This window comes from Centroberyx affinis, unplaced genomic scaffold (assembly GCF_046629955.1).
Source record: "Centroberyx affinis isolate AG114_WGS23_722 - 3 ecotype Tasmania unplaced genomic scaffold, CSIRO-AGI_Caff_v1 ptg003505l_1, whole genome shotgun sequence".
Lineage (NCBI taxonomy): Eukaryota > Metazoa > Chordata > Actinopteri > Beryciformes > Berycidae > Centroberyx > Centroberyx affinis.
Genome location: NW_027281454.1, coordinates 103,321 through 126,472, shown reverse-complemented (window position 1 = coordinate 126,472; position 23,152 = coordinate 103,321). Strand labels below are relative to the sequence as shown.

The window sequence follows — 23,152 nt, the reverse complement described above, 5'->3', positions numbered from 1 at the left end:
TCACATCTCCATTATATCTCATATGATTTTACTTGTATTTTAACTGATTTGTGAATAAACTGAACTGAACTGAACCATCCATCCATGTTTCTACTGAAAGATATACATACAAAGATAGCAAAAGACACACTTCAGTGCAGGAACATAAGGTGCCAATGTGCATTTCAGTTAGGGTTTGACCAATATGAGTTTGAGAGTATGAGAGACCATACTGATATTTTAAATATGACCATGTTCATGTTTCATTTTCATGTTTCCCCCCAGAGTTTTCTTCTCATCAGGGTGGAAAAGCCTCTGAGGCAGCGTTCAGAGCATCACGGGACACTAAAACTCTCCACTGAAACCCAGAATGATGAAATGCTTTTAGTGTCAGCAGCTCTTTAAGGCAGAGTGACTCACCACACCTATTCAATGGTAGAGAAACTCTGGGAGACATTACTGAATTTAAATGAAGAATTGATTCACAGAAAACATTACTGAACACTTAAATGCATAAATAAAATGTGCAATGAAAATCAAATGTCATGTCAGGTTTTCCAGTCCGTTTCTCTGTATCTGAGGTCAGGAGGAACCTCCATCATATCAGAGGTGGAGACACTGACTGGCCGATATTCAATATTTAATAAAAAGGACACTACTGGCCCCATATACTGGCAAACTAACATATCTGTCTATATCACTAATTTCAAGGACCAATTTTAGCTAGATGATTGCTAGCTTTAGCATCAATATTGTTGTGATAAGAAAGAAATACACCACTATATAACGGCAAATATAATGCTAATACATGATCGGTGGAAACTTCTGCTGCAGCCAACTTTTCTATGCAGACAAACAAGACAAAAATAAAACTGTACAAAATAAAAGGACCTCAGCGACTGGTTTCTCACAGAGTTAGAAAAGTTTAGGAAAGTTCCAGTGTTGGTACAAAACTAACTTTGGGCTCCACTCAGAGTTTTGAGACGTTACAGGACCCTGCATGGATTTTCATAATGCAACATAAGCAGTAATGCAGGTGTAGAGTATAAGCAGCCTGCAGTGAGGCGAACCCATCCATAATGTTTCCCCCAGGCTTTAAAACAGACAGGCTCTCTCCCTGACCTACATACTGCTGGGCTGCACACACTAAACTACATTCAATACACAAATCTCCACTGAAAGCACCAGATTAGTTTCCCTTCAACATGAGATGGTTTGAAAACATTCAGCCCTTCACTTACAAAATGACTGTTGTCATTACAGTGGAGCACATTATGGGTTACTGTTGTAGTTATTAGTCATATGAAGAGCTTAATTTGCCTGCCAAATATTTCTGAGAGGAGAGAATCATCTGGGGTTTTTAAAGGTTGACTAATGAATTTCAGGTAGCAATGTGTTCTCATTTGGATCTTCATTTGGATCTGGATAGGGCTGCAACTAACGATTATTTTCATTGTCGATTAATCTGTCGATTATTTTCTCGATTAATCGATTAGTTGTTTGGTCTATAAAATGTCAGAAAATGGTGAAAAATGTGGATCAGTGTTTCCCAAAGCCCAAGATGACGTCCTCAAATGTCTTGTTTTGTCCACAACCCAAAGATATTCAGTTTACTGTCATAGAGGAGTAAAGAAACCAGAAAATATTCACATTTAAGAAGCTGGAATCAGAGAATTTTGACTTATTTTTCTTAAAAAATTACTCAAACCGATTAATCGATTATCAAAATAGTTGGCGATTAATTTAATAGTTGGCAACTAATCGACTAATCGATTAATCGTTGCAGCTCTAGATCTGGAACAGTGATTCTCAACCGTTTCCATATCAAGGACCCCTAATTTAGTCCACATTAGGGCCACAGACCCCCCATTTGATGAGATTTTGTCTCTTGGACCTAAATCTGAGAATATGTTTTTATTGTCAGATATGATTTTGTCCAGAATTCCATGACTATCTGTATTGTAGGTAGAGAGATAACAGTGAAACTATGATCACTATGATCATCATCAACAGTCATTCTTCTACATTCTCTAATTGTGTTAAACTTCAGCATCATTTCATTTACAAGAAGTTAACAATTCATCAATTTGCTGGGGACCCCTGGTGGTCCCCGGACCCCACGTTGAGAACCACTGATCTACAGCATGTCTGCCTGCATGCATGATACATATAAATTAAACTACAGATGTGTTGGTCAATCATTTGTCTCAGTCACCAAGTTCAGTCTCCAGTCTTGTCTGTATAACAGCTGACTGTTTACTGTTTGTTTTCTCCCTTTTATACATAAGTGCTATACTACTACTATCACTACTACTACTTTTGCTATTACTACTACTGCTACTAATAATAATAATAATAATAATACAAATAATAATAATAATCAAGTTTATTTATATAGCACTTACCTAACAGCAGAGTTTACAAAGTGTTTTATAAAAATACATAATAACAAGGAATAGCAAATCATATAAACAAATATAGTTAAGTGTTTCTGAGTGTGTGTGTGTGTGTGTACTTGTTTTGCTCTCCTTGTGAGAACTGGTTTGAGCAAGACTAGGACTTTTTTTTTGGCCGCTCCTCACTTCTTCCAGGAGCCAGTTTAGACACTAGTTCCACTTGACAAGTACAAAATGGAGGAGAAGTTGATTCCAGCCAGTCAAAGCTTCCCAGTTCTCTACAACTTTTATTTTATTTTAAAGACTAAAAGGAGTAAACGCCTCAAGAACAATGCTTGGAAAGCGGTTGCATCCGTCGTTGGGGTTGATGGTAATCTCTGAAGTCATTTTTCAAGTGATTTGTTGTTTATTCTTTACTAATACTACCTAATTAGCAACTTGCTAGCTATATTAATTCATCAAAACAATGTAACGTTGTGAAAGGCAACACCAGAGCACCAAAAAACACATGATTTGCCTTTTCAAAACTTTGTAGCTTCCTCTGGCTCCGCCCACAACCAGTCAGAACAGAGCAACACATCAACCAAGCTGCTCACAGTGTGAATTATTAACATAGTCGTGTGTGTGTGTGTGTGTGTGTATGTGTGTGTGTGTGTGTGTGTGTGTGTGTGTGTGTACCTGGCTGACGGAGCAGCTGTGGGAGAAGCCGGGCTTGGTGAGTCGGATGATTTCGCCCGGAGAGTCGTAGCTGACGGTGTACAGGTGATGCTCCAGAGGAGAGTCTCTGGTTCCCTGGAAGTAAACCAGCCGGGCCGCTTCGTCCACCCAGATCTGAGGAGAGGACGAGCGCTGCCAGAAAAACACCACAGAACAAGAAATAACGTTACTTTGTTTTGTCACAGGCGGGAAAAAAAAAATCATCATGTTTTTTAGATTGGTGTCTTTTTTTAATCCATCTCATTTCCCTTCCATTTCTGTGTGTGCCTGTTTTATTCCTATCTGATTTTGTTTTTAATTCATCTCTGATTTCTTTACTGTCTATCATACTGTACGGTGCTTATGTTTTACTTTTTTAATTTCCCTAAAGCACTTTGTAACCGTTTTGACAGGTTTATTAGTATTAGAGTAAAATACACAGTGGGACCCCGGGAAGAATAGCTGACCCCCTTGTGTATAGCTAATGGGGATCCTTATCAATACACAATAAACATTAGTTTGTTAGTCATCCTTGTCCCTTTTTGGGGTTTTTTCTTATTTTCTTGATTTGCTGATTGTCATCTTGCCCCTACAAACTCTGCCACATCACTCTATATATAGCGATGATTCTTCACAACAACAAATATAAGAATATGTTAAGATGACAGGGGTCTGAAAACACAGAAAATGTGTAGTCACATCTGTATCAGGACAATACTAATATTTTTCCATATTTTACTTTCCAGATCAGTGTAAGAACTAAACTAAAATATAACCTAAAAAAACCTAAAAGGCCCTGTCCTGGTGAGTGGTTTTATGGTGACATGATGGCAAAGTGACAGTTCCCTTTTAACTGATGTGTGTGGGCGGGGCTTTACCTTCGCTCCGTGATTGGCCAGCACCTCCCACTCCCCGCTGGTTAGTGTCAGCTCCTCCTTGATTGGACACTTGAAATCGTCTGGTGAGAAATAACAATAATAATAATAATGATGATAATACCTTTATTTATATAGCGCTTTTCAAAACAAGTTACAAAGCACTTTATATACAATTAGAAAAAAGGCAATGGGCAAACAGTAAATAAAATTCTTATGATAAAATACAACAAAAGATAACAAAACAAACAGTAGAATCAAAAAAACAAACAGTAAAATCAATAAAAATCAAGTCTAAAATAGTGAGTTTTTAGAAGTGACTTAAAAGAAGACAATGTGTTATCTTCCCTGATCTCCTCTGGCAGGTCGTTCCATAACTGAGGGGCCCGAACAGAAAAGGCCCGATCACCTTTAGTTTTAAGGTTAGACCGAGGAATGGCCAGGAACGACCTACCAGAGGATCTCAGGGTGCAGCTGGGCTTGTAGGAGTTCAGGAGGTCAGCTATATATTCTGGAGCTAACCCTCTACGAGCCTTAAAAGTGATCATTAGAATTTTAAAATCTATTCTAAGACGGACTGGGAGCCAATGAAGTGATTTTAAAACCGGTGAGATGTGTTCTCTCTTGTTGGACCTGGTTATGAGTCTGGCTGCGGCATTTTCAATCAGCTGAAGTTTAATGAGGTTTGGTTGTGTGAGGCAGGAGAAGAGTGCATTGCAGTAATCTAACCGGGATGAGATGAATGCATGAATTACTGTTTCTAAGTTCTTGGCAGATAGGAATGACCTAATTTTTGAAATTTTTCTAAGTTGGAAAAAACAAAAGGAGGGATGATGTCATGTGAGTGGATGAATGAAAGTCTTTTTTAACATCTATATTTATCCTGGGAACACTGAATCACCAAGTCTGCTGCTGTCACACAGTTCCACACATTACTGCCCAACCGGTTTTCTACTGCTGGACACTGGGAGCTGCCCAGTACGATGGAGAGCGTTTCTTATTAACTTTCCCTGTCTAGATTTTCTCAGTTGGTCCAGAAACATCACAGCAACCTTCTGGTCACAAGCCTGCTTCTAAAATTTTTGTGATACTCTATTGATCATCGTTGATAAGTTCTGTTCTCTCTATCTATTGGAGATAGCACCACAAGGTGTTTTTTCAAAATGTTTAAACTAAATTCATCTAATTTTAATAAATATGGTAATAATACCTTTTATAAGGACATTTTGGTGTGTGTGTGTGTGTGTGTGTGTGTGTGTGTGTGTGTTACCTTCAGCGTTTGTGTAGCCTCCGCTCCAGTCATAGTGGCCCTGCTGTAGCACAGCTGTGATCTTATACAGGTGGCAGAAGCCTGTTTTGGACTCGTTCACCGTTATGAAGGTGATCTCCTCATCGCTGGTTTGGATGAAGGGATGGAAGATGTCATGGACCTGCAGGACATGGAGACGCTCTGTGTCACTTACAGCTGCACTGGGCGAGATTTTTATGGAAAAATCCGTCCATCTTATCAGCCTAAATCACAGATATTTTGTGAATATTTATAACTTTGATGAATTTTGGACACATTTATGTTTTCCAAAAAGTAGATATACAGTGTTTTGGAATATAACGCTCCAGATTTAGGCCACAGTACATTCACACCATGGGCCTTGAAGCTGAACTGCTGCTCATATCTGAGGTTTTTGGATGACTGCTCATATCTATTCTAGGGGACAACCCATATCCCCAATATGAACTGACAGAGATGACGAAAAAACATAACAAAAACAAAAGACGTTACATTATTGGTTGCATCTATGCTTCTCCTGCTTGTTTCCAACACATTCGGTTACAGTGTCTATCATAAAGTTTTAACTAAACTGAGAGGCGTCTCCCCAAATAACAATCAAGGCTTTCTGGCTTTCTCTCATTGTCTCAGGCGAATAATGTAAGATTTATTTATTGTGATGCCAACGCTGACAAATTCCGATTTGAGCGTTCAAATACAAGTCGCATGCCTCAGGATTAGAGCTGAACAATTACAAAATAGGAATATGAACTTCTGCAATTTCCAAATTGTAGAGGCTGCAATTAATTTCTTAACAGAGAGTTTGGTCAAACTAGGATTTCTAAACAAAGTGTTTTAGAGCTGCAGGTAATCTTTGGTCCATGAATCAAAACCTTTCATCAGACTCAAACCCTGCACTAAATTCTGCACAGACATCTATTTTTTTTAGCAAAATCACTTTTCTTTAAACAATTTTAAAGTTCTAAAAAATGTATGACAAGGCGACTTGTGATGATATAAATCGGAGTTTAAATCACAATTGCAAAATTCTGTCAAATAATCTTAATTTGATTTTTTCAGCCATACTCAGCATCTGATTTTATACCACATATCCAGAATTGCAAAACTGCGACTCCATGCGGCTTTTTGCTGTTCACACTGATTAGAGAACATCAGATCTGAGTCACACGGAAGAGAAAAAATCTGAACTGTGAGACTTTGAGCTGCGGTGTGTGGTGTCTCCTCACATTGATCCAGATGTCGCTGGTCTCCTCGTAGATGATGAAGGGCTGGACGTCTCTCAGGGCCTCCAGGCTCTGCTGCCGGCCGGCCGGCTCCTGCTGGACGGGGACGAACAGGGCCGGAGGCAGCAGGACCAGCTGGAGACGCTGCTGCCGCCGGTCCAACATGGACGCCCACGCACTGACACACACACACACACACACACACACACACACACACACACACACGCACAGGAAGAGGTCAAACAAAACTTTACTGTCTGTCACATCTTACTGAAACAGAACATGAAAAGGAAAAAGTGTAACACCGAAATCCAGTCAGAGGAGTCAATAATTATAAATAGTAAAAAAAAAACATGTTTTTTATATATTAGCAGAATCTGCTTTGTCAAAGTCCTGTCTCCCACTTTTTTTCGGCAGTGATGGAGAGAGAAAAACTATTCTTCAATCCCCTCTCATGGAGCACAGGAGCAACAGATAACAGAGAATCGCCAGGAAGCTACACAACCTAAGGTACTACCAAAGTTCAACAGCACTTTAAGATTACAGGCTATGGGTGCTATGTGGTGCATTTGAAAAAACATAGGTCGTCTGTCTCAGGTTTAATTTTGTTATCTCCTGGTGAAGAAACTCACTATCGTCCGTCTTTTGTCCACCCGGCTCTGGAGATGTACTCGACACCGGGGAACAGGCTGCTGAAGGGAACAGCCAGCTCCTTTTCCTGAGTGCTGACAATCTGAGGGAGAAACAGCAGGCTGACCTCAGTTCAGCTCACACTTAACTGTTTACTGCAGCTGGATTAACATATTATCAACAACATATCAGGACGTTTCATAGCACTGAATGTGTACTCACTCTGCCCAGACGGTCCGTTCTGATTTCTGCTAGTTTGAGAGTAATTTCAGGATTCTTGCTGCCTAGAGATAAATGAAATGCAGCGATGAGCCAAAACGAAACATACTGTACATCATGAAACCTCACTGATACCAACAGGACTCCGGATGAGCAGACTAAGAAGCAGCAGGGCAACAGCCAGTGAAGCAAATTCCACAATAATAAGGTCAAATTTATAGAATATCTGCCATTTAGTGACAGGGTTCCTACACATCTTCAATTAAAAAATTCCATACTTTTCCAGACCTTGATTCGTTTTGAAGATTTTGTCTGGTGTTCAATATGATTTACGCAGATAGACATCTTGCCCCTGCTAACTAGGTCATATCACTGTATAGATGAAGATTGTTCTTCACAGTGACAAATATCAGAATATGTGAGATGATTGGCAGGGTTCCTACACGGTTTCCATTTTAAAATTCCATATTTTTCCCAGACCCTATGTTCTTGACCGGATTTGATTTTGGTGGGTATTTGATATAATGCATGCTGACAGCAGCTGGGTAATAAGAGCGTCCCTCTATCTGAACATTATTCTTCACATCAACAAAACCTGTGGACTCAAAGTGGCTCTACAACAACATAAAAGCTAGAATTATGTGTGTATCGGACCTGAACCGCAACATTTTCTATACTTTTCCAGATATTTTTTCAAATTCCCAAACTATTCAAGACCTGGAAATGATCAAATTCATTTTTAATACTTTTCCAGACTTTCCAGACCTGCATAGGAACCATGTAGTGAACACATTTATCCAAAGCATCTCCAGTGAGAAACCCCTAACCCTGGCAGTGTCAGAACAAACGTGTGTGTGTGTGTGTGTGTGTGTGTGTGTGTGTGTGTGTGTGTGTGTGTGTGTGTGTGTGTGTGTATGTGTGTATGTGTGTGTGTGTACCTGTGCGTGGGTATCTGTAGACGTCGGTCTTGCGTTCCTCCAGAGCCGGAGACGGGACGTGGATCAGCTCGACCTCCGACTCGTCCACTTCCTCGTACAGAATCTGCAGAGTCTTACCGCCGTCCGAGTCTGAGACCGAGAGCAGAACCAGTCAGAGAGCGGTAGAACCAGTCAGAGACCAGCAGAATCAGTTAGAGACCGGTAGAACCAGTCAGAGACCAGCAGAACCAGACAGAGACCAGCAGAACCAGACAGAGACCAGCAGAACCAGTCGACCAGTTAGAGACCAGTAGAACCAGACAGAGACGAGCAGAACCAGACAGAGACAAGCGGAACCAGACAGAGACCAGGAGAACCAGACAGAGACCAGCAGAACCAGACAGAGACAAGCAGAACCAGTCAGAGACCGGTAGAACCAGACAGAGACCGGTAGAACCAGTCAGAGACCAATAGAACCAGTCAGAGACCAATAGAACCAGTCAGAGACCGGTAGAACCAGACAGAGACCAGTAGAACCAGTCAGAGACCAAAAGAACCAGTCAGAGACCAGTAGAACCAGACAGAGACCAGGAGAACCAGTCAGAGACCAGTAGAACCAGTCAGAGACCAGTAGAACCAGACAGAGACCAGGAGAACCAGTCAGAGACCAGCAGAACCAGTCAGAGACCAATAGAACCAGTCAGAGACCAAGAGAACCAGTCAGAGACCAGGAGAACCAGTCTTTGTAAACTTTGTTTTAGAAAAGTTCGCTACCAAGTTTTATTGTCATTTTTCTTCTTCTTCGTTTTCCTCTTATTACTTATAATAAGATTAAATTGAACTCCAATTTAAGCGTTTTTCCAACTTCGATCATTCTTCTTCTATTAGTATTAATAGTAATAATAATAATGGTAGTCATAACACTCCTTTGTAAAGCAAATTGTGACTGTAATGTGAGTATTATTTTTATTATTTGAGTATTACTCCCTCCTCCTTCACCTTCAGCAGCAGCAGGAGACCACCAGTATCCTGTGAAGCGATCAAACTCTTCCTGGATGACAAAGGTGGCCACACCAGCAGATCTGGGGTCGTCCTTCAGGTTATCCAGACCTGAAACACACAGAGAGACAAATACTGTGACAAAAGCAGAGAACCGAACCGCACTGTCTTTCAAACCAGTGAAAACAACATCTGAGTCTCACTCCGGCTCACACAAAACACATTTCAGAGGTTTTCATGGCCTTTGAAAAACACAAATCCATTCCACAAACATGCAGACAAACCAAGGCAGAAAGTCCCAGAGGATCAGATCATAAAACTGTCTACAGGTTCCTAAGGATGGACTGACACCACCCTTAAGTAGAATGATTACCAGCTCATTCAAACCCATAAGCAATTTGAAAGATTAATTTCTCAGAGGTTCAGAAATTGAGGGGCAAAAATGTCCTTAGGTTCATAAAATGCTGATGAAATAAAAAATGAGGTGGCAAAAAAAAACAAAAAACAGATAAAGTATGCTTTTTGCTTTTGAGTTGTCAAGTATTCACCTGAATATTGTGTGCGGATATGAAAATTGAAAATTTTAAAATTAGCTTGATAGACAATATTATCTCGATAATTATTAATAAGATGAAACCCTTAAAAACGGACTGTAATATGCTTCAATTACTTAACTAATTTATCATATCAATCGCAAGACATTTCTCTTTTTTTAAACATTTTAAAGTACTGTAGAAGTACTGTAGACTGTAGAACATATGTAAAATATTTATGTAAAATATTTTGACTTTTTGTGTTTGTTATTCAGCCTCCCAACAAGTCGGAGTTCACAGTAATACAAATTAGGGGCGTTGTCATAACCATTGTTTTATACCACGATATATATTAATACCGGTTACTGTCCCATCTCTATATGAGAAAGCAGCTGCTGTCCCCTGTGGGCCACCGTAGCTGACCCATGGGAGCCCTGACCTTTGTGGCAGTGTGTCAGCCTCCTCTCTTCGCCCGTCTCGATGCTCGTCACCCAGATGTCGTTGTTGCTGATGAAGGCGATGAAGTCGGGGTCCCCGGGGCAGATCTTGCCGTCCATGCGGGTGCCTGAACTCTGGCTCTTAATCTCTACTGGCTTCATGGGAGAAGTCTGCAAAAGATAAAACACAAGACTCTATTGTCCCAAACAGGGAAATTGGCTTGCAGCAAGGCAAACAACGCAGCACAAGACAAGATAATACATAATCACAATAAAGTCAAAATAGTAAAGAGATAACAATGGAGATAATCTGTCGTCTTTTAAATCACTTCTTAAGACTCACTTTCATACAAAGGCCTTCTTATAGTTTTATTGAATTTATTTCTTATCCGCACCCCTTTTACCTATGTTTTATCTCTGTTTTATGGTTTTATTGTTTTATGGTTTCATTGCTTAATCTTATTTGCCTCTTTTATTCATTACCTGTTGCATGTTTTCCTTTGTCTGTTTTTTATTGTAACTGTTACTCTTCCTATCTTTTATTTTATTTTATGGAAAGCACTTTGTAACTTTGTTTTTAAAAGTGCTATATAAATAAAGTTATTATCATTATCATCATTATTATTATTATTATTATAATGGAGGAGACCAACCAGCCAACTTCTAGTAAATTCAACTATTCCTTATTTCATTTTTTAATTATTCATCATTATCCCTCCCCCCTCTCCAACACACACACACACACACACACACACACACACACACACACACAACACCTCCCATTCCCTTGAGCTATGATGGCCTGGGATTGACATAAACAATAAAGTCACATTTTCACAATAGAGAGGATAAGCTAGCTAATTAGAGCAGAAATCCAACAGAAACGTCTAGTGAAGAGGTGATGTATCGCCATGCACAATAGTAGAATAATAAAACTGCTTTGTCATTTGCTTTTTTGGCTTTAGAAAGAGGCTTTTTTGGTCTTGAAATTCATATTGAGTGAGGAGTTTTTGTTCCAAAACAGAGTACAGGCCAGAAAGTGAGTTTTGAAAGCCAGAAATCTCAGCACCCAGCCAAGCAATGTTTGAGTCATTGATATTATGATCATTTTGTTCTACGCAGCAGTGAAAATCTTCCTTATTCCCCCTGTTAACTCACGATGAAGCTGTCGTTTCCTCCGTCGCGGCAGTAGAACAGGCTGCTGTTGGCCTGGAAGAGGAAGAGGCCGCTGGGGCCGTGGTGGTCGTAGGCGGTGATGCCCAGGACGCCCAGACGCTTCCTCTCTCGCAGCAGCTCCTCCTCGCGGGAGAAGGCGCCGTGCTGCGGGCCGGCCTGGGGTCAGGGCGACAGGAGGACACACAGCGTGACAAAGCTGCCCGACCGAGGCCGAGGGAGTTTGAGAGTTTGTTCAGGGCATGGAAGGCAAACAAACAGTGAACAAAACATTACGATGCTAAGTTAAAGAGAGAATCGTCATATAAACACCTGAGGCCGGATTCACCAATGTGTTCTTAAGATAGATCTTAAGAAATGACATAGGAGGAAATTTTAGGAAGTTCTTAAGAAGGCTCTTAAGTGCAATTCCTCAATATTTCCTTAGTAACAGTCTCATTTCTTACGAATTTCTTTAATTTTCCTACTTAAGAACTTCTCAAAATAGGGCCTGAATTAATTCTGGTTAATAAACTTTAGGCTTACTGCCATTGAGGCTAGGAGACAAGGCTAGGAGGCTAGGAGACAAGGCTAGGAGGAAACCCAAAGTGCTTCCATCTACAAAACAATTGGGGAAAAACCTATTTAGGGCAACTAGAGAAAAGATTTAAACATTGGTTGCTGTTGGTAACTGTAAAATTTCTTAGCTTATTTTCAACAGACATGAGACAGAGGCCTACCTGGCCCTACACCAAATAAAGCTTTACAATAAATGTTCATCTTAATGTTAGGTGTAGGGGAACCTATGAAGACTTTAAACTATAACTTAATTGTTTAAAATTACCTTTACCTTTTCACTATAGGAAGTTACGGTTAGGGTTAGGAGAAGAGTTGTCTTAGAGTTAAGAAAAAAATCAAGAACAAATTTGAGAACTTTCGTTTCAAGAATACCATTTATTCTTAAGTTTTTTCTTAGGAAGAAACATAAGCAGAAAGTAAAGACTAAAGTTAAGAAAAAAATGGCACTTGAGAACATTTTTTTTCTTAACAAGGCTTTGTGAATCCGGCCCCTGATCTTCCATCCAAGTCCTGCAAAGAAGTACTGCAAAAACGAGGCAACTTTGCACACTGGCGGCTCCAAATGGCAGCGAGAGGTAACTGTTTGAAAAATGTTTGAACTTCAATACCCAGAAATCCTCTAAGGTGTCATCAGTAAACGGTTTCCCATCCCGGCCGGTCTGTGATGCTTTATACCAAAGGAAACCAAAGAGACGAGAGAGGAAAAGATCTAACGTTGGTGAGTCCAGCTTTCTCTGCTGCTGTTTAGTTTGGATTTCACTCTTCGGTTTCGTTTTGTCTCTTCCTGCAGGCTGAGAAGTGTCCGTACCTGACACCAGACTTTAATTTGGGCAAATAAGGTGAATATACCGTGTCTCGGTTAGCTGGCTCTTCTGCTGCAGCCACACTTTCTGATTTAGGCTGATAAAACGCAAAGGTGTGACCAAGTCAACTTTGCTCAAGTCCCAAGTCAGTCTCAAGGTTTGAGGCACAAGTCTCAGGTCAAGTCAAAAGTCTAAATGTAGATTACCAAGTCAAGTCCAAGTCAAGTCCATGTCATTAATGTCAAGTCTTAAGTCTAAATGTAGAACACCAAGTCAAGTCAGAACAAATCAAGAGTCCAGTATCAATTTAATATCTTAAAGAAAACTAAATATCTAGGACTTTTCAATGCAATATGGTTTTAATAGGATACAAACTTGGTAAGAGCATCATGAGTTTGATTTCTATAATCAGTTTCAACTTCAATAAAGTCAATCATTCCATACAAATTCAGAAAACTGTATTTAAATTCAGTCGTCTGCTGGAACAAATCTCATCACTTTCAATCTAAGTCATTTACACAAACACAAGATCTCAAGTCAAGACTTTAGAAACCTTTTCAAGTCATCAGAGTACAAGTCAGAGTCAAGTCCCAAGTCACCAGAACCCAAGTCAAGTCAAGTCTCAAGTCTTCTCTTCATGCATCAAGTCAAGTCTCAAGCAACTAAAATTGTGACTTTAGTCTGACTCAAGTCCAAGTCATGTGACTCGAGTCTCCACCTCTGATAAGACGGCTGGATTCTTGCATAAAAATCTTAGCTTGAATACTCACAGCCCTTTATCAGATTACCTCGTTCAGATACACTGAAATTATAAAGATGAATTTGAAATAGAACACTTATAAGAACTCCTTCATCTCAAACTGGCATCAGCATTTTAAACAAACAATGAAAAACATTCGCACGCTGTCATATTTTCATGTTGCCACATTGCACTTTTACTCTTTTACCTCTAATCTTATGTATGTTTTTAACCCTTATGTCTGTTTATTTGTTTTTATGTGGTATGTCTTTTTTATGAGCCACATCAAAGACAAAGACAATTTTCTGTCATGCTTGCGATAGACAATATAGTTTTCTGAATCTGAAATAGTCTGACATACAGACTAGCCCAAGATGAGTCACCAGATTGCTGCTGCAGCCAGATGACAGGAGTATCACAGCAGCCTTAGTGACTTTCAGTTGACCCATGTGTGTTTTACACCACACTATACTATGACACATCCGCTCTGCTGAGAGCTGCAGACAGGAAATATCCTGTGTGAGTGACTGTGTTCCCAGAAGAGAAAAATGAAGAGTCAATGTCCAATCCCCTTCCTATACATTTTGGAGGAAAAACACGACATGAAGTTCATCTTTCAATACCGCTAATATCTAGAGGACCCAGTCTGTAGAAGTGTTATCATTTTGTCAACCTAGGACTTACACTGCCTTTAAAAGGTACTATAATATGTTTTAATCTTGTTCTATCAATGTTTTCTAAGACTAAGTGCAACATTTTTCCCATAATAGTAGATATAATTTGGAGCGAAACGTCTAATATTTCTGTCTGGATGTCAGAGAGTGGAGGAAGAGGACAGACTGGTCTCCTCACCTGAAAGTGATCCAGCATCGGTTTCCATGACAGAACCAGCAGAGCGTCTTTGCGGATCTTCTTGGGAATGTCGGAGTAGAGTAAAGAGTTTTCCCTGCTGGCGTAAGGCATTCCTGCAGGGACAGAGAGCAGAGACAGACAGACTCCTTAAAGCGGTGGTTCTCAATGTGGGGTCCGGGGACCACCAGGGGTCCTTGAGGGGGTTCCAGGGGGTCCACAGCAAATTGATGAATTGTTAAACTTCACCATTATTTCATTTACAAGAAATTAACACAGTTAGAGAATGTAGAAGAATGACTGTTTTGATTATAATTTCACTGTTATCTCTCTACCTACAATACAGATAGTCATGGAATTCTGGACAAAATCATATCTAGCAATACAAATATTCTCAGATTTGGGTCTGAGAGACAAAATCTCATCAAATGGGGGTCCGTGGCCTTAATGTGGACTAAATTAGGGGTCCTTGATATGAAAAAGGTTGAGCATCACTGCCTTAATGGATAATTCAGGTTATTTTCAACCGCACTTAAAAAGTAACTAAACCCCACCCAAATCTGTGGTGAAGCCCGACACCTAACGGTTAAAAGTAGGGTACTGAAATGGCCATCTGCTATTGGCTGATCTTTGGTGCCAGGTGATGTCACGACCTGTACTCTATAGAAGGTGACATCACCTGGTACCAAAGACCATTTCAGACTATTCACTTTTACTGAGAACGTTACTGAATGGATCTACAGCCACACCACAACAAGCTGCATCAGCTGCTCTCTGTTTCTAGCTGCTTGGTACAGATTTACTTTATTAACTAACAGACAATTCTCCAATCTTCCTCCATGATGCAGCCAGACAAAGTTGACAGCAGATTTGTGAAAGCCTCTACTGATCCTACTGGAGGTGTCGAGGGCCTATTCAACCTAACATCCAGCCATCACAAAACCCTCTTAAGAAAAAAAATCTTCTCAAGTGCCATTTTTTTCTTAACTTTAGTCTTAAGAAAAAAAATAGGAAAAAATGCTATTCTCAAAAACAGTTCTTATATATTTTCTTATCTTTCTTATGTTTCTTCCTAAGAAAAAACTTATAAATGGTATTCTTGGAATGAAAGTTCTCAAATTTGTTCTTGATTTTTTTCTTAACTTTAAGACGGCCTTTCACCTGTCTTAAAACTCCTACAGTGAAAAGGTAAGCCTCTAATATCATATATTTAAACATGTTTTAGACAAGTAGGTTATAGTTCAAAGTCTTCATAGGTTCCCCTACATCTAACATTAAGATGAACATTTATTGTAAAGCTTTATTTGGTGTAGGGTCAGGTAGGCCTCTGTCTCATGTTTACTGAAAATAAGCTGCAAATTTTACAGTTACCAACAGCAACCAATGTTTAAATCTTTGCTCTAGTTGCCCTAAATAGGTTTTTCCCCTATTATTTTGTAGATGGAAGCACTTTGGGTTTCCTCCTAGCCTTGTCTCCTAGCCTACTAGCCTTGTCTCCTAGCCTACTAGCCTTGTCTCCTAGCCTCAGTGGCAGTAAGCCTAAAGTTTATTAACCAGAATTAATTCAGGCCCTATTTTGAGAAGTTCTTAAGTAGGAAAATTAAAGAAATTCCTAAGAAATGAGACTGTTCCTAAGAAAATATTAAGGAATTGCATTTAAGAGCCTTCTTAAGAACTTCCTAAAATTTCCTCTTATGTCATTTCTTAAGATCTGTCTTAAGAAAACATTGGTGAATCCGGCCACACTCACCCTAGTTTACCAGCTTAAGGGATAGTTACACTACAACCTGTGGACTGGTACATGTTAAACTACTAGGTGTAGCAGTCAGTTGGAGACAGACGGTGCTTTGGTCAAGTATTTTTAAGAACTGGTTCTTAGTTTCTTAACAATACAATGTTCCCTCTGTCACTGAGATGTTAATTGAACAGAGGAAATAAAATTGATTCATGTCACCATGCAAGTAATAACCGTACAGTTAAAAAAAAATGTCACACGCAACTTCAACAAACTTTCCAGTGAGGTTTTGAATGAGTGTTTGTGTCTGTGTGTGTTTTCCAGACTTAAACCTCTTGACTTAGGTTGAAGATTTTAATCCATGTTCAAAATGATGCATAGCGGCCATATCAGCCTACAGCTGAAAAATTCTCACAATTTTGTAAATTTGTTATCGGCTTAGAAAGTCAGCCAGTGTGACGGTGGTCCTTATTGATTAATCCAATGGTAAAATGACAAGAAACCACAGTATTTTTCTGACCAAGTAGTGTACATCAGAAGCAAACACAACTATCTGACCAGACAGGCCAGTTTAGAATATCTCTTACCACCTAGACCTAGGACAAATCTCCTCAAATCTACTGTAATTTACAGAGCCATTACAGGATGGAACACCTTACCAAATCACGTTATTAAAACAAATACCAGAGCTGCTTTCAAGAAAACAATAAAAGAGTACTGAAGGAACAGTAGATGCCTCATCTTGCTTGCTGATTTTCTTTTTTTTTTTTGCAGTGTCTAATGATTTGATGGTGGATCTTTGTAAGTAATGTGTTGTCTGAATGTATATAATGTATATAATTGTTTGTTAAAATGTGTGTTTTCTGTGTCGGACCCCAGGAAGACTAGCTGACATCATGGCGTGGGCTAATGGGGATCTTAAGAAACAAATAAACAAAAAATCCAAAACAGAAATGATCAAATTTGTTTTCCAGGTTTCTCCAGACCAGCGTCGGAGCCCAGCGTTCGGCTCCCCGGCTCACCGAGGTAGTAGAGGCGGTGAGTGTGCGGACTGGCCTCGTCTCGTTTCTGGACGAAGTGGAAGTCGTGCGGCGCCTTGCTGATGACCACGCCCGTGTTCTTGCGGCTGCTGTGGATGATCCTCCGCAGGCCGTCCCAGGACCGCTTCTCCACCAAGAACTGGCTGGGGTTCACGTCCTCCATCTCCACCACCTCCGTGCTGTCCGACAGCTCGTCCACCGCCGTCATGTCCGCCGCCGAGTAACTGTGTGGACGGAGAAACAGAGGGACATACGGCAGAGTCAGAGAGGGAGACTAACACCAGCCGCCGGCCAAATGCTGCAGCATCTTTCACTGAAGATGGTGAATTTGTCTTTTCCACCGTTCATTTTGGCAGGGAAGCGACCGTCATATGGAAGACTTATTCTAAAAATCTAGCTGGCTGGTAAAGCAGTGAAAACAAAACACCCAGTGCAATATTCTCAAGATCTGGGCCAGATTCACAAAACCCTCTTAAGAAAAAAAATCTTCTCAAGTGCCATTTTTTCTTAACTTTAGTCTTAAGAAAAAAAATAGGAAAAAATGCTATTCTCAAAAACAGTTCTTATATGTTTTCTTAACTTTCTTATGTTTCTTCCTAAGAAAACATTTAGGAATAAATGGTATTCTTGAAATGAAAGTTCTCAAATTTGTTCTTGATTTTTTTCTTAACTTTAAGACGGCCCTTCACCTGTCTTAAAACTCCTACAGTGAAAAGGTAAGCCTCTAATATCATATATTTAAACACATTTTAGACAAGTAGGTTATAGTTCAAAGTCTTCATAGCTTCCCCTACACCTAACATTAAGATGAACATTTATTGTAAAGCTTTATTTGGTGTAGGGTCAGGTAGGCCTCTGTCTCATGTCTGTTGAAAATAAGCTGCAAATTTTACAGTTACCAACAGCAACCAATGTTTAAATCTTTGCTCTAGTTGCCCTAAATAGGTTTTTCCCCAATTGTTTTGTAGATGGAAGGACTTTGGGTTGCCTCCTAGCCTTGTCTCCTAGCCTCCTAGCCTTGTCTCCTAACCTTGTCTCCTAGCCTCCTAGCCTCAATGGCAGTAAGCCAGTTTATTAACCAGAATTAATTCAGGCCCTATTTTCTTAAGTTAAGTTAAGTTCTTAAGTAGGAAAATTAAAGAAATTCCTAAGAAATGAGACTGTTACTAAGAAAATATTGAGGAATTGCACTTAAGAGCCTTCTTAAGAACTTCCTAAATTTCCCTCTTATGTCATTTCTTAAGAACTATCTTAAGAACACATTGTGGGCCGGATTCACTAAAGCACTCTTAAAGGGAAGGTTCAGTGGTTTTAAAGGCCTGTCCTATTTATCACCAACCATCACCTATTATCACTATTCATCACCTATTATCACAGTCGAAACATTTTTACATCAGAGTTTTTGTCTCTGAGAAATCAGCACGAGCCTCCTGCTAGCAAGTTCTATTACATATTCTTACTATTACTACAACTATGGAAGTATATGGAATGGCTTGCAAGTGATTTTAAGAGTTATGGTTTCACACCCCATTGACTTGTGCTAGCATCGCTAACAAATGATAATAGGAGGTAGTAGAAACACAGGCTCTAATGTAAAAACTTCTGACACATTCTACGACGGGGCCTGATTAGTGATTAATAAGACTAGAATTTATATCCTCCTCCTCTCCTTGTCTCCTCTCCTCTCCTGTCCTTGTCTCCTCTCCTCTCCTCTCATCTCCTCTCCTCTCCTGTCCTCTCCTCTCCTCTCCTCTCCTCTCCTCTCCTCTCCTCTCCTCGTCTCCTCTCCTCTCTCCTCGTCTCCTCTCCTGTCCTTGTCTCCTCTCCTCTCCTCTCCTCTCCTGTTCTTGTCTCCTCTCCTCTCCTCTCCTCGTCTCCTCTCCTGCTCTCCTCTCCTGTCCTTGTCTCCTCTCCTCCTCTCCTCTCCTCTCGGGACACACAAACACACAAACCGCTCTCCAATTATAGTAGTGGGATAGGCTTATAAAACAACTGAACCTTCCCTTTAAGATATATCTTAAGAAGTTACCTAAGAAGAAATTTTATAAAGTTCTTAAGAAGGCTCTTAACTGCAATTCCCCAATATTTTCTCAAGATTAGTCTCATCTCTTACGAACTTCTCTTGATTTTGGGATTTCGCAGCCACTGAGGCAGATGAAAGAGCTATCTGTCCAATATGCTGCAGAAATACAGAAAAGACTCAGACAAAACTCTGCTATGGCAGAAATATTTGACTTTATCAGAATGAAACCAAATTAATCCTGTCCAGACTGATAGGAGTGAAAAATGTGTCTCTTCCGTACCTTTTCTGTCTGTCTTCTGTTTTGTCTTCAAGCTTCAGCCTCTTGACTCTGTGCATTAACCGCTCAATGACCCTGGACCAGACTTGGCAACCTGTAGAATATCAGATGAAGACATGAGAACTGAATAAGTGAACAAAAACAAAAAGCGGTGAAAAGCCGGACCCAACGCGGTAGAAATTCCAGATATTTCACACTGGAAGCATGAATCAGACAGCAACCTGATCTGACAACCGAATTCAGCGTGGAGTAAAAGCTCCCATGAAACTAGGGCTGGGCGATATGGCTGAACTCAATATCACGATAATCATAAGGATTTTTTTCGATATTGATATATATCACAATATGGCTCACATACGCAAAATCACTTTAAATAATCGAATGTTCATCCCATTGAACCGAATGGAAATGTTCCGAAATTTTCAAATAATATTCCTTAAAATGTTTCATACCTCATTTTATCAGTTTTTAAATAACATTTCATCAATTTAGACACCAATATCCCAAAATCACCGGATCATCACCATACGATTCCACTGAAAGACGATAAACGATAATGCCGAATTATCGCCCAGCCCTACATGAAACGCAACAAAACTCGAGTTCACAGCTCAGTGAAAAATCAGATTGTGTCCCAGCAAACTCCCTCGCTATCAAACCAGAGAAACTGGCGGCGTTGCTGCTACCGCGGCGACGGGCGTCCTCAGGACCGCCGTGTCCGGTCCGCTTCATCGAGCCGCCACCGCCGCCGCCGCCGCTCTCCCGGCTGAGCGGTTCCCGATCTGGAGCCTGACAGACGGCGTGTGACTCGGCTCTCTACGCATCTGACACGGTTCAACGCCACTGTCGCGAGCACGCCGAATGTCACGCCGTCGCTCTACATTTCACAGGCTGTGAAGGGGGGGAGTGGCTGGGATGGCTGCGGCCTAAATGAGGTCACGGCAGGTCAGGGGGAGGGGCAGCCGGGAGCCGCGAAGGTCCGAGAGTCTGCAGGTTCTCACTCCCGAACACTACAGCGGCTCGTTTCACTGACTCACCCTGCATTCACGTGCCAGGGGACGCATCTGAAAAACACATTTCCTACTTGGAAATTTCACATGAACGCCATTCAAAATTGAATGATGAGAGTTACGATGCACTGATAACCTTCAGCCTTCTAAATAGAGTTGCAACGATTAATCGATTAGTTGTCAAATATTAAATTAATCACCAACTATTTTGATACTCGATTAATCAGTTTGAGTAATCTTTTAAGAAAAATAAGTCAAAATTCTCTGATTCCAGCTTCTTAAATGTGAATATTTTCTGGTTTCTTTCCTCCTCTATGACAGTAAACTGAATATCTTTGGGTTGTGGACAAAACAAGACATTTGAGGACGTCATCTTGGGCTTTGGGAAACACTGATCCACATTTTTCACCATTTTCTGACATTTTATAGACCAAACAACTAATCGATTAATCATTGAAAATAATCAACAGATTAATCGACAATGACAATAATCGTTAGTTGCAGCCCTACTTGTAAACATGGTGGAAAATCAGTGTCAGTCAACATGAAGAAAACACTTATATACTTGGGATGGGACGATATATCGAAATTCAGTATATTGCAGTACGAAAATGTGACAAAACGTATCGTGGGTCAGGAACATGAATGGTGATATCAGCTCCATGTTATTCTGCTGTAGTAATCACAAATGAGACCATCACAGTTTCACAAGCTCTCCATCCCAATTCTATTATTGTCACTTTGTATTGAGATTTTTAAATTGTTGTTTACATTCTAGCAGCCAATGGCATCGCTAGAAAGATTTGTGTCTCAGAAATAAACATAATTCTGCACAGTCACTTTGTTGTCACTGAACTTTTGTTTATTACATGTATCGTGGTTGAATGTATTGAATCGTGAATCGCATATCGAATTGTATCGTGAGATAAGCATATCTTCCCATCCCTACTACTTACTTACATATTTTAAGTCAGTGATCTCCAGTCATGTGCCATGAAGAGCCAAGTCAGCACCAACTACAGCAGCTCACTCAGTGAAATGTGCTGCTGCAGCATTTGGTTTAGGGCTGCATTATATTGACAAATAATCATTTTGGGATTATTTGCTGAATATTGCGGTATAAACTGCAAATACGGTTAACACAGAGATTGTTCAATGTTTCAGATTTTTCAGCAAAGAAACCGTTTTAATAAAAAACTGAGATGTTGTGGCTAGGGCTGAACAATTAATTGGAATTTTATTGAAATCACAATATGGCCTACTGCAATTTTCAAATCGCAGGAGGCGCAATATTTGTTAAAGGTGAAATGTGTGTCAAAATACCATTTTAAATTAAATATTGTCGTGCTGCAGAGATGTCCTGGCCTACACATCATATTCTACAGACTTAAGAAAACATCTTTGTTTGGTACAGATCCCCGCAAAAATCACACCATAATCATTTTAATACGTTTTTCAATGAAAATGAGAATAATGGTGTAAAAATTATCATTCCCTCTAATATCGCAAATCATATCGCAATTGCAATATCAGTCAAAATAATCGCAATTAGATATTTTTTCAAAATCGTTCAGCCCTAGTTGTGGTTTAAGATTTGTTGTGTCTGATGCAATGACATTTTTTTCCAATGTGCAATTTAATTTATAGACCAGAAGTTGGGCTCAGCATCAGTTTGTTTAGGAGACACTCTGATTAAATAACTGCAGCCTCTTGCGATTTGGCAACTGAAGCATATGAAGATTTTAATTTTTTTTTTTTCCGATTAATTGTGCAGCCCTAGTTTGGTTTATTTTAATATTTATAACCTGCAGACTTTGTCTCAGCAGACTGTAACTTGGTTTACTGATATTTGACTTCAATCTAATAGTGAATCCCACTTCCTGTTGGAGACAGCAAGCTAATTTCTCTATTCCCGTTTTATTTTTCCCACAACAGCTGATTTACAAACCGACAACTCCAGTCCAGACAGCTCACAGCCAGCCGGCCAGATGCTGCCTGTCCATCAACTTTGTCAAATCCGTTTTATAATAATCTAAAGTGTCTGTGTCTCGGAGAAGCGAGCTAGCAGGTTAGCCGTTCAAGTTAAACAGGAACTGACGACTAGCTAGCTACCAAAACTAAAACTACTCAGCAACAAATTAAAACAGAAACACACTTAGTAACTTTATAGCTTACAGGTTCTGCCCAGGGACTTTAAACCTCTTTCCTTTCGTAGAAAAATGCCGCGTCAACTGGTAAAAACAACGGCTACTTTCTGTATAAATGGTAGAAGTTATTTTCCAGAGAGCAGCTAGCAGGCTAACACAGGGCTAACCAACAGCGAAGAAGTACAACTGACAAGACTTACGACTTTTGACCCGGATGTGATACCGGCTAAATTGTTTTTGCCCCTTCTTTCGTTTTAGTGTACATTAGTTGTTTTAAAAAGACATTTAAAAAACCAGCAAAGCTCTACATACTTGCAATTTTTCTTACATATTCCTCGACTTGCTTGTCTCATCTCACAAGTGGGTTAAATTAAAATACATTTAGTTTACAGCAACCAGTGGTGGAAAGTAACTAAGTACATTTACTCAGGTACTGTACTTAAGTACAATTTTGAGGTACTTGTACTTTACTTGAGTATTTCCATTTTATGCTACTTTGTACTCCACTACATTTTAGAGGGAAATATTGTACTTTTTACTCCATTACATTTATTTCACAGCTATAGTTACTAGTTACTTTTCAGATCAATATTTTATATTTAAAAC

General features: G+C 39.9%; 1 protein-coding gene across 1 annotated transcript in view; it reads right to left on the bottom strand.

The window, feature by feature from the left end:
* The window catches only part of LOC139661302 (dipeptidyl peptidase 9-like), a 30,085-nt gene extending 7,375 nt beyond the window's left edge, over positions 1 to 22,710 (bottom strand). Inside the window, exons 1-14 of the mRNA XM_071539737.1 lie at positions 22,575 to 22,710; positions 19,393 to 19,483; positions 17,072 to 17,313; positions 14,318 to 14,430; positions 11,351 to 11,524; positions 10,195 to 10,363; positions 9,223 to 9,333; positions 8,245 to 8,373; positions 7,310 to 7,371; positions 7,090 to 7,190; positions 6,461 to 6,635; positions 5,217 to 5,376; positions 3,950 to 4,029; positions 3,054 to 3,224 (exon numbers count right to left, since the gene is read on the bottom strand). Coding sequence (XP_071395838.1) covers positions 3,054 to 3,224; positions 3,950 to 4,029; positions 5,217 to 5,376; positions 6,461 to 6,635; positions 7,090 to 7,190; positions 7,310 to 7,371; positions 8,245 to 8,373; positions 9,223 to 9,333; positions 10,195 to 10,363; positions 11,351 to 11,524; positions 14,318 to 14,430; positions 17,072 to 17,313; positions 19,393 to 19,448 — 1,743 coding nt within the window. The 5' untranslated portion in view covers positions 19,449 to 19,483; positions 22,575 to 22,710. The remainder of the gene's footprint in view (positions 1 to 3,053; positions 3,225 to 3,949; positions 4,030 to 5,216; positions 5,377 to 6,460; positions 6,636 to 7,089; positions 7,191 to 7,309; positions 7,372 to 8,244; positions 8,374 to 9,222; positions 9,334 to 10,194; positions 10,364 to 11,350; positions 11,525 to 14,317; positions 14,431 to 17,071; positions 17,314 to 19,392; positions 19,484 to 22,574) is intronic.
* Positions 22,711 to 23,152: the final 442 nt, after the last annotated feature.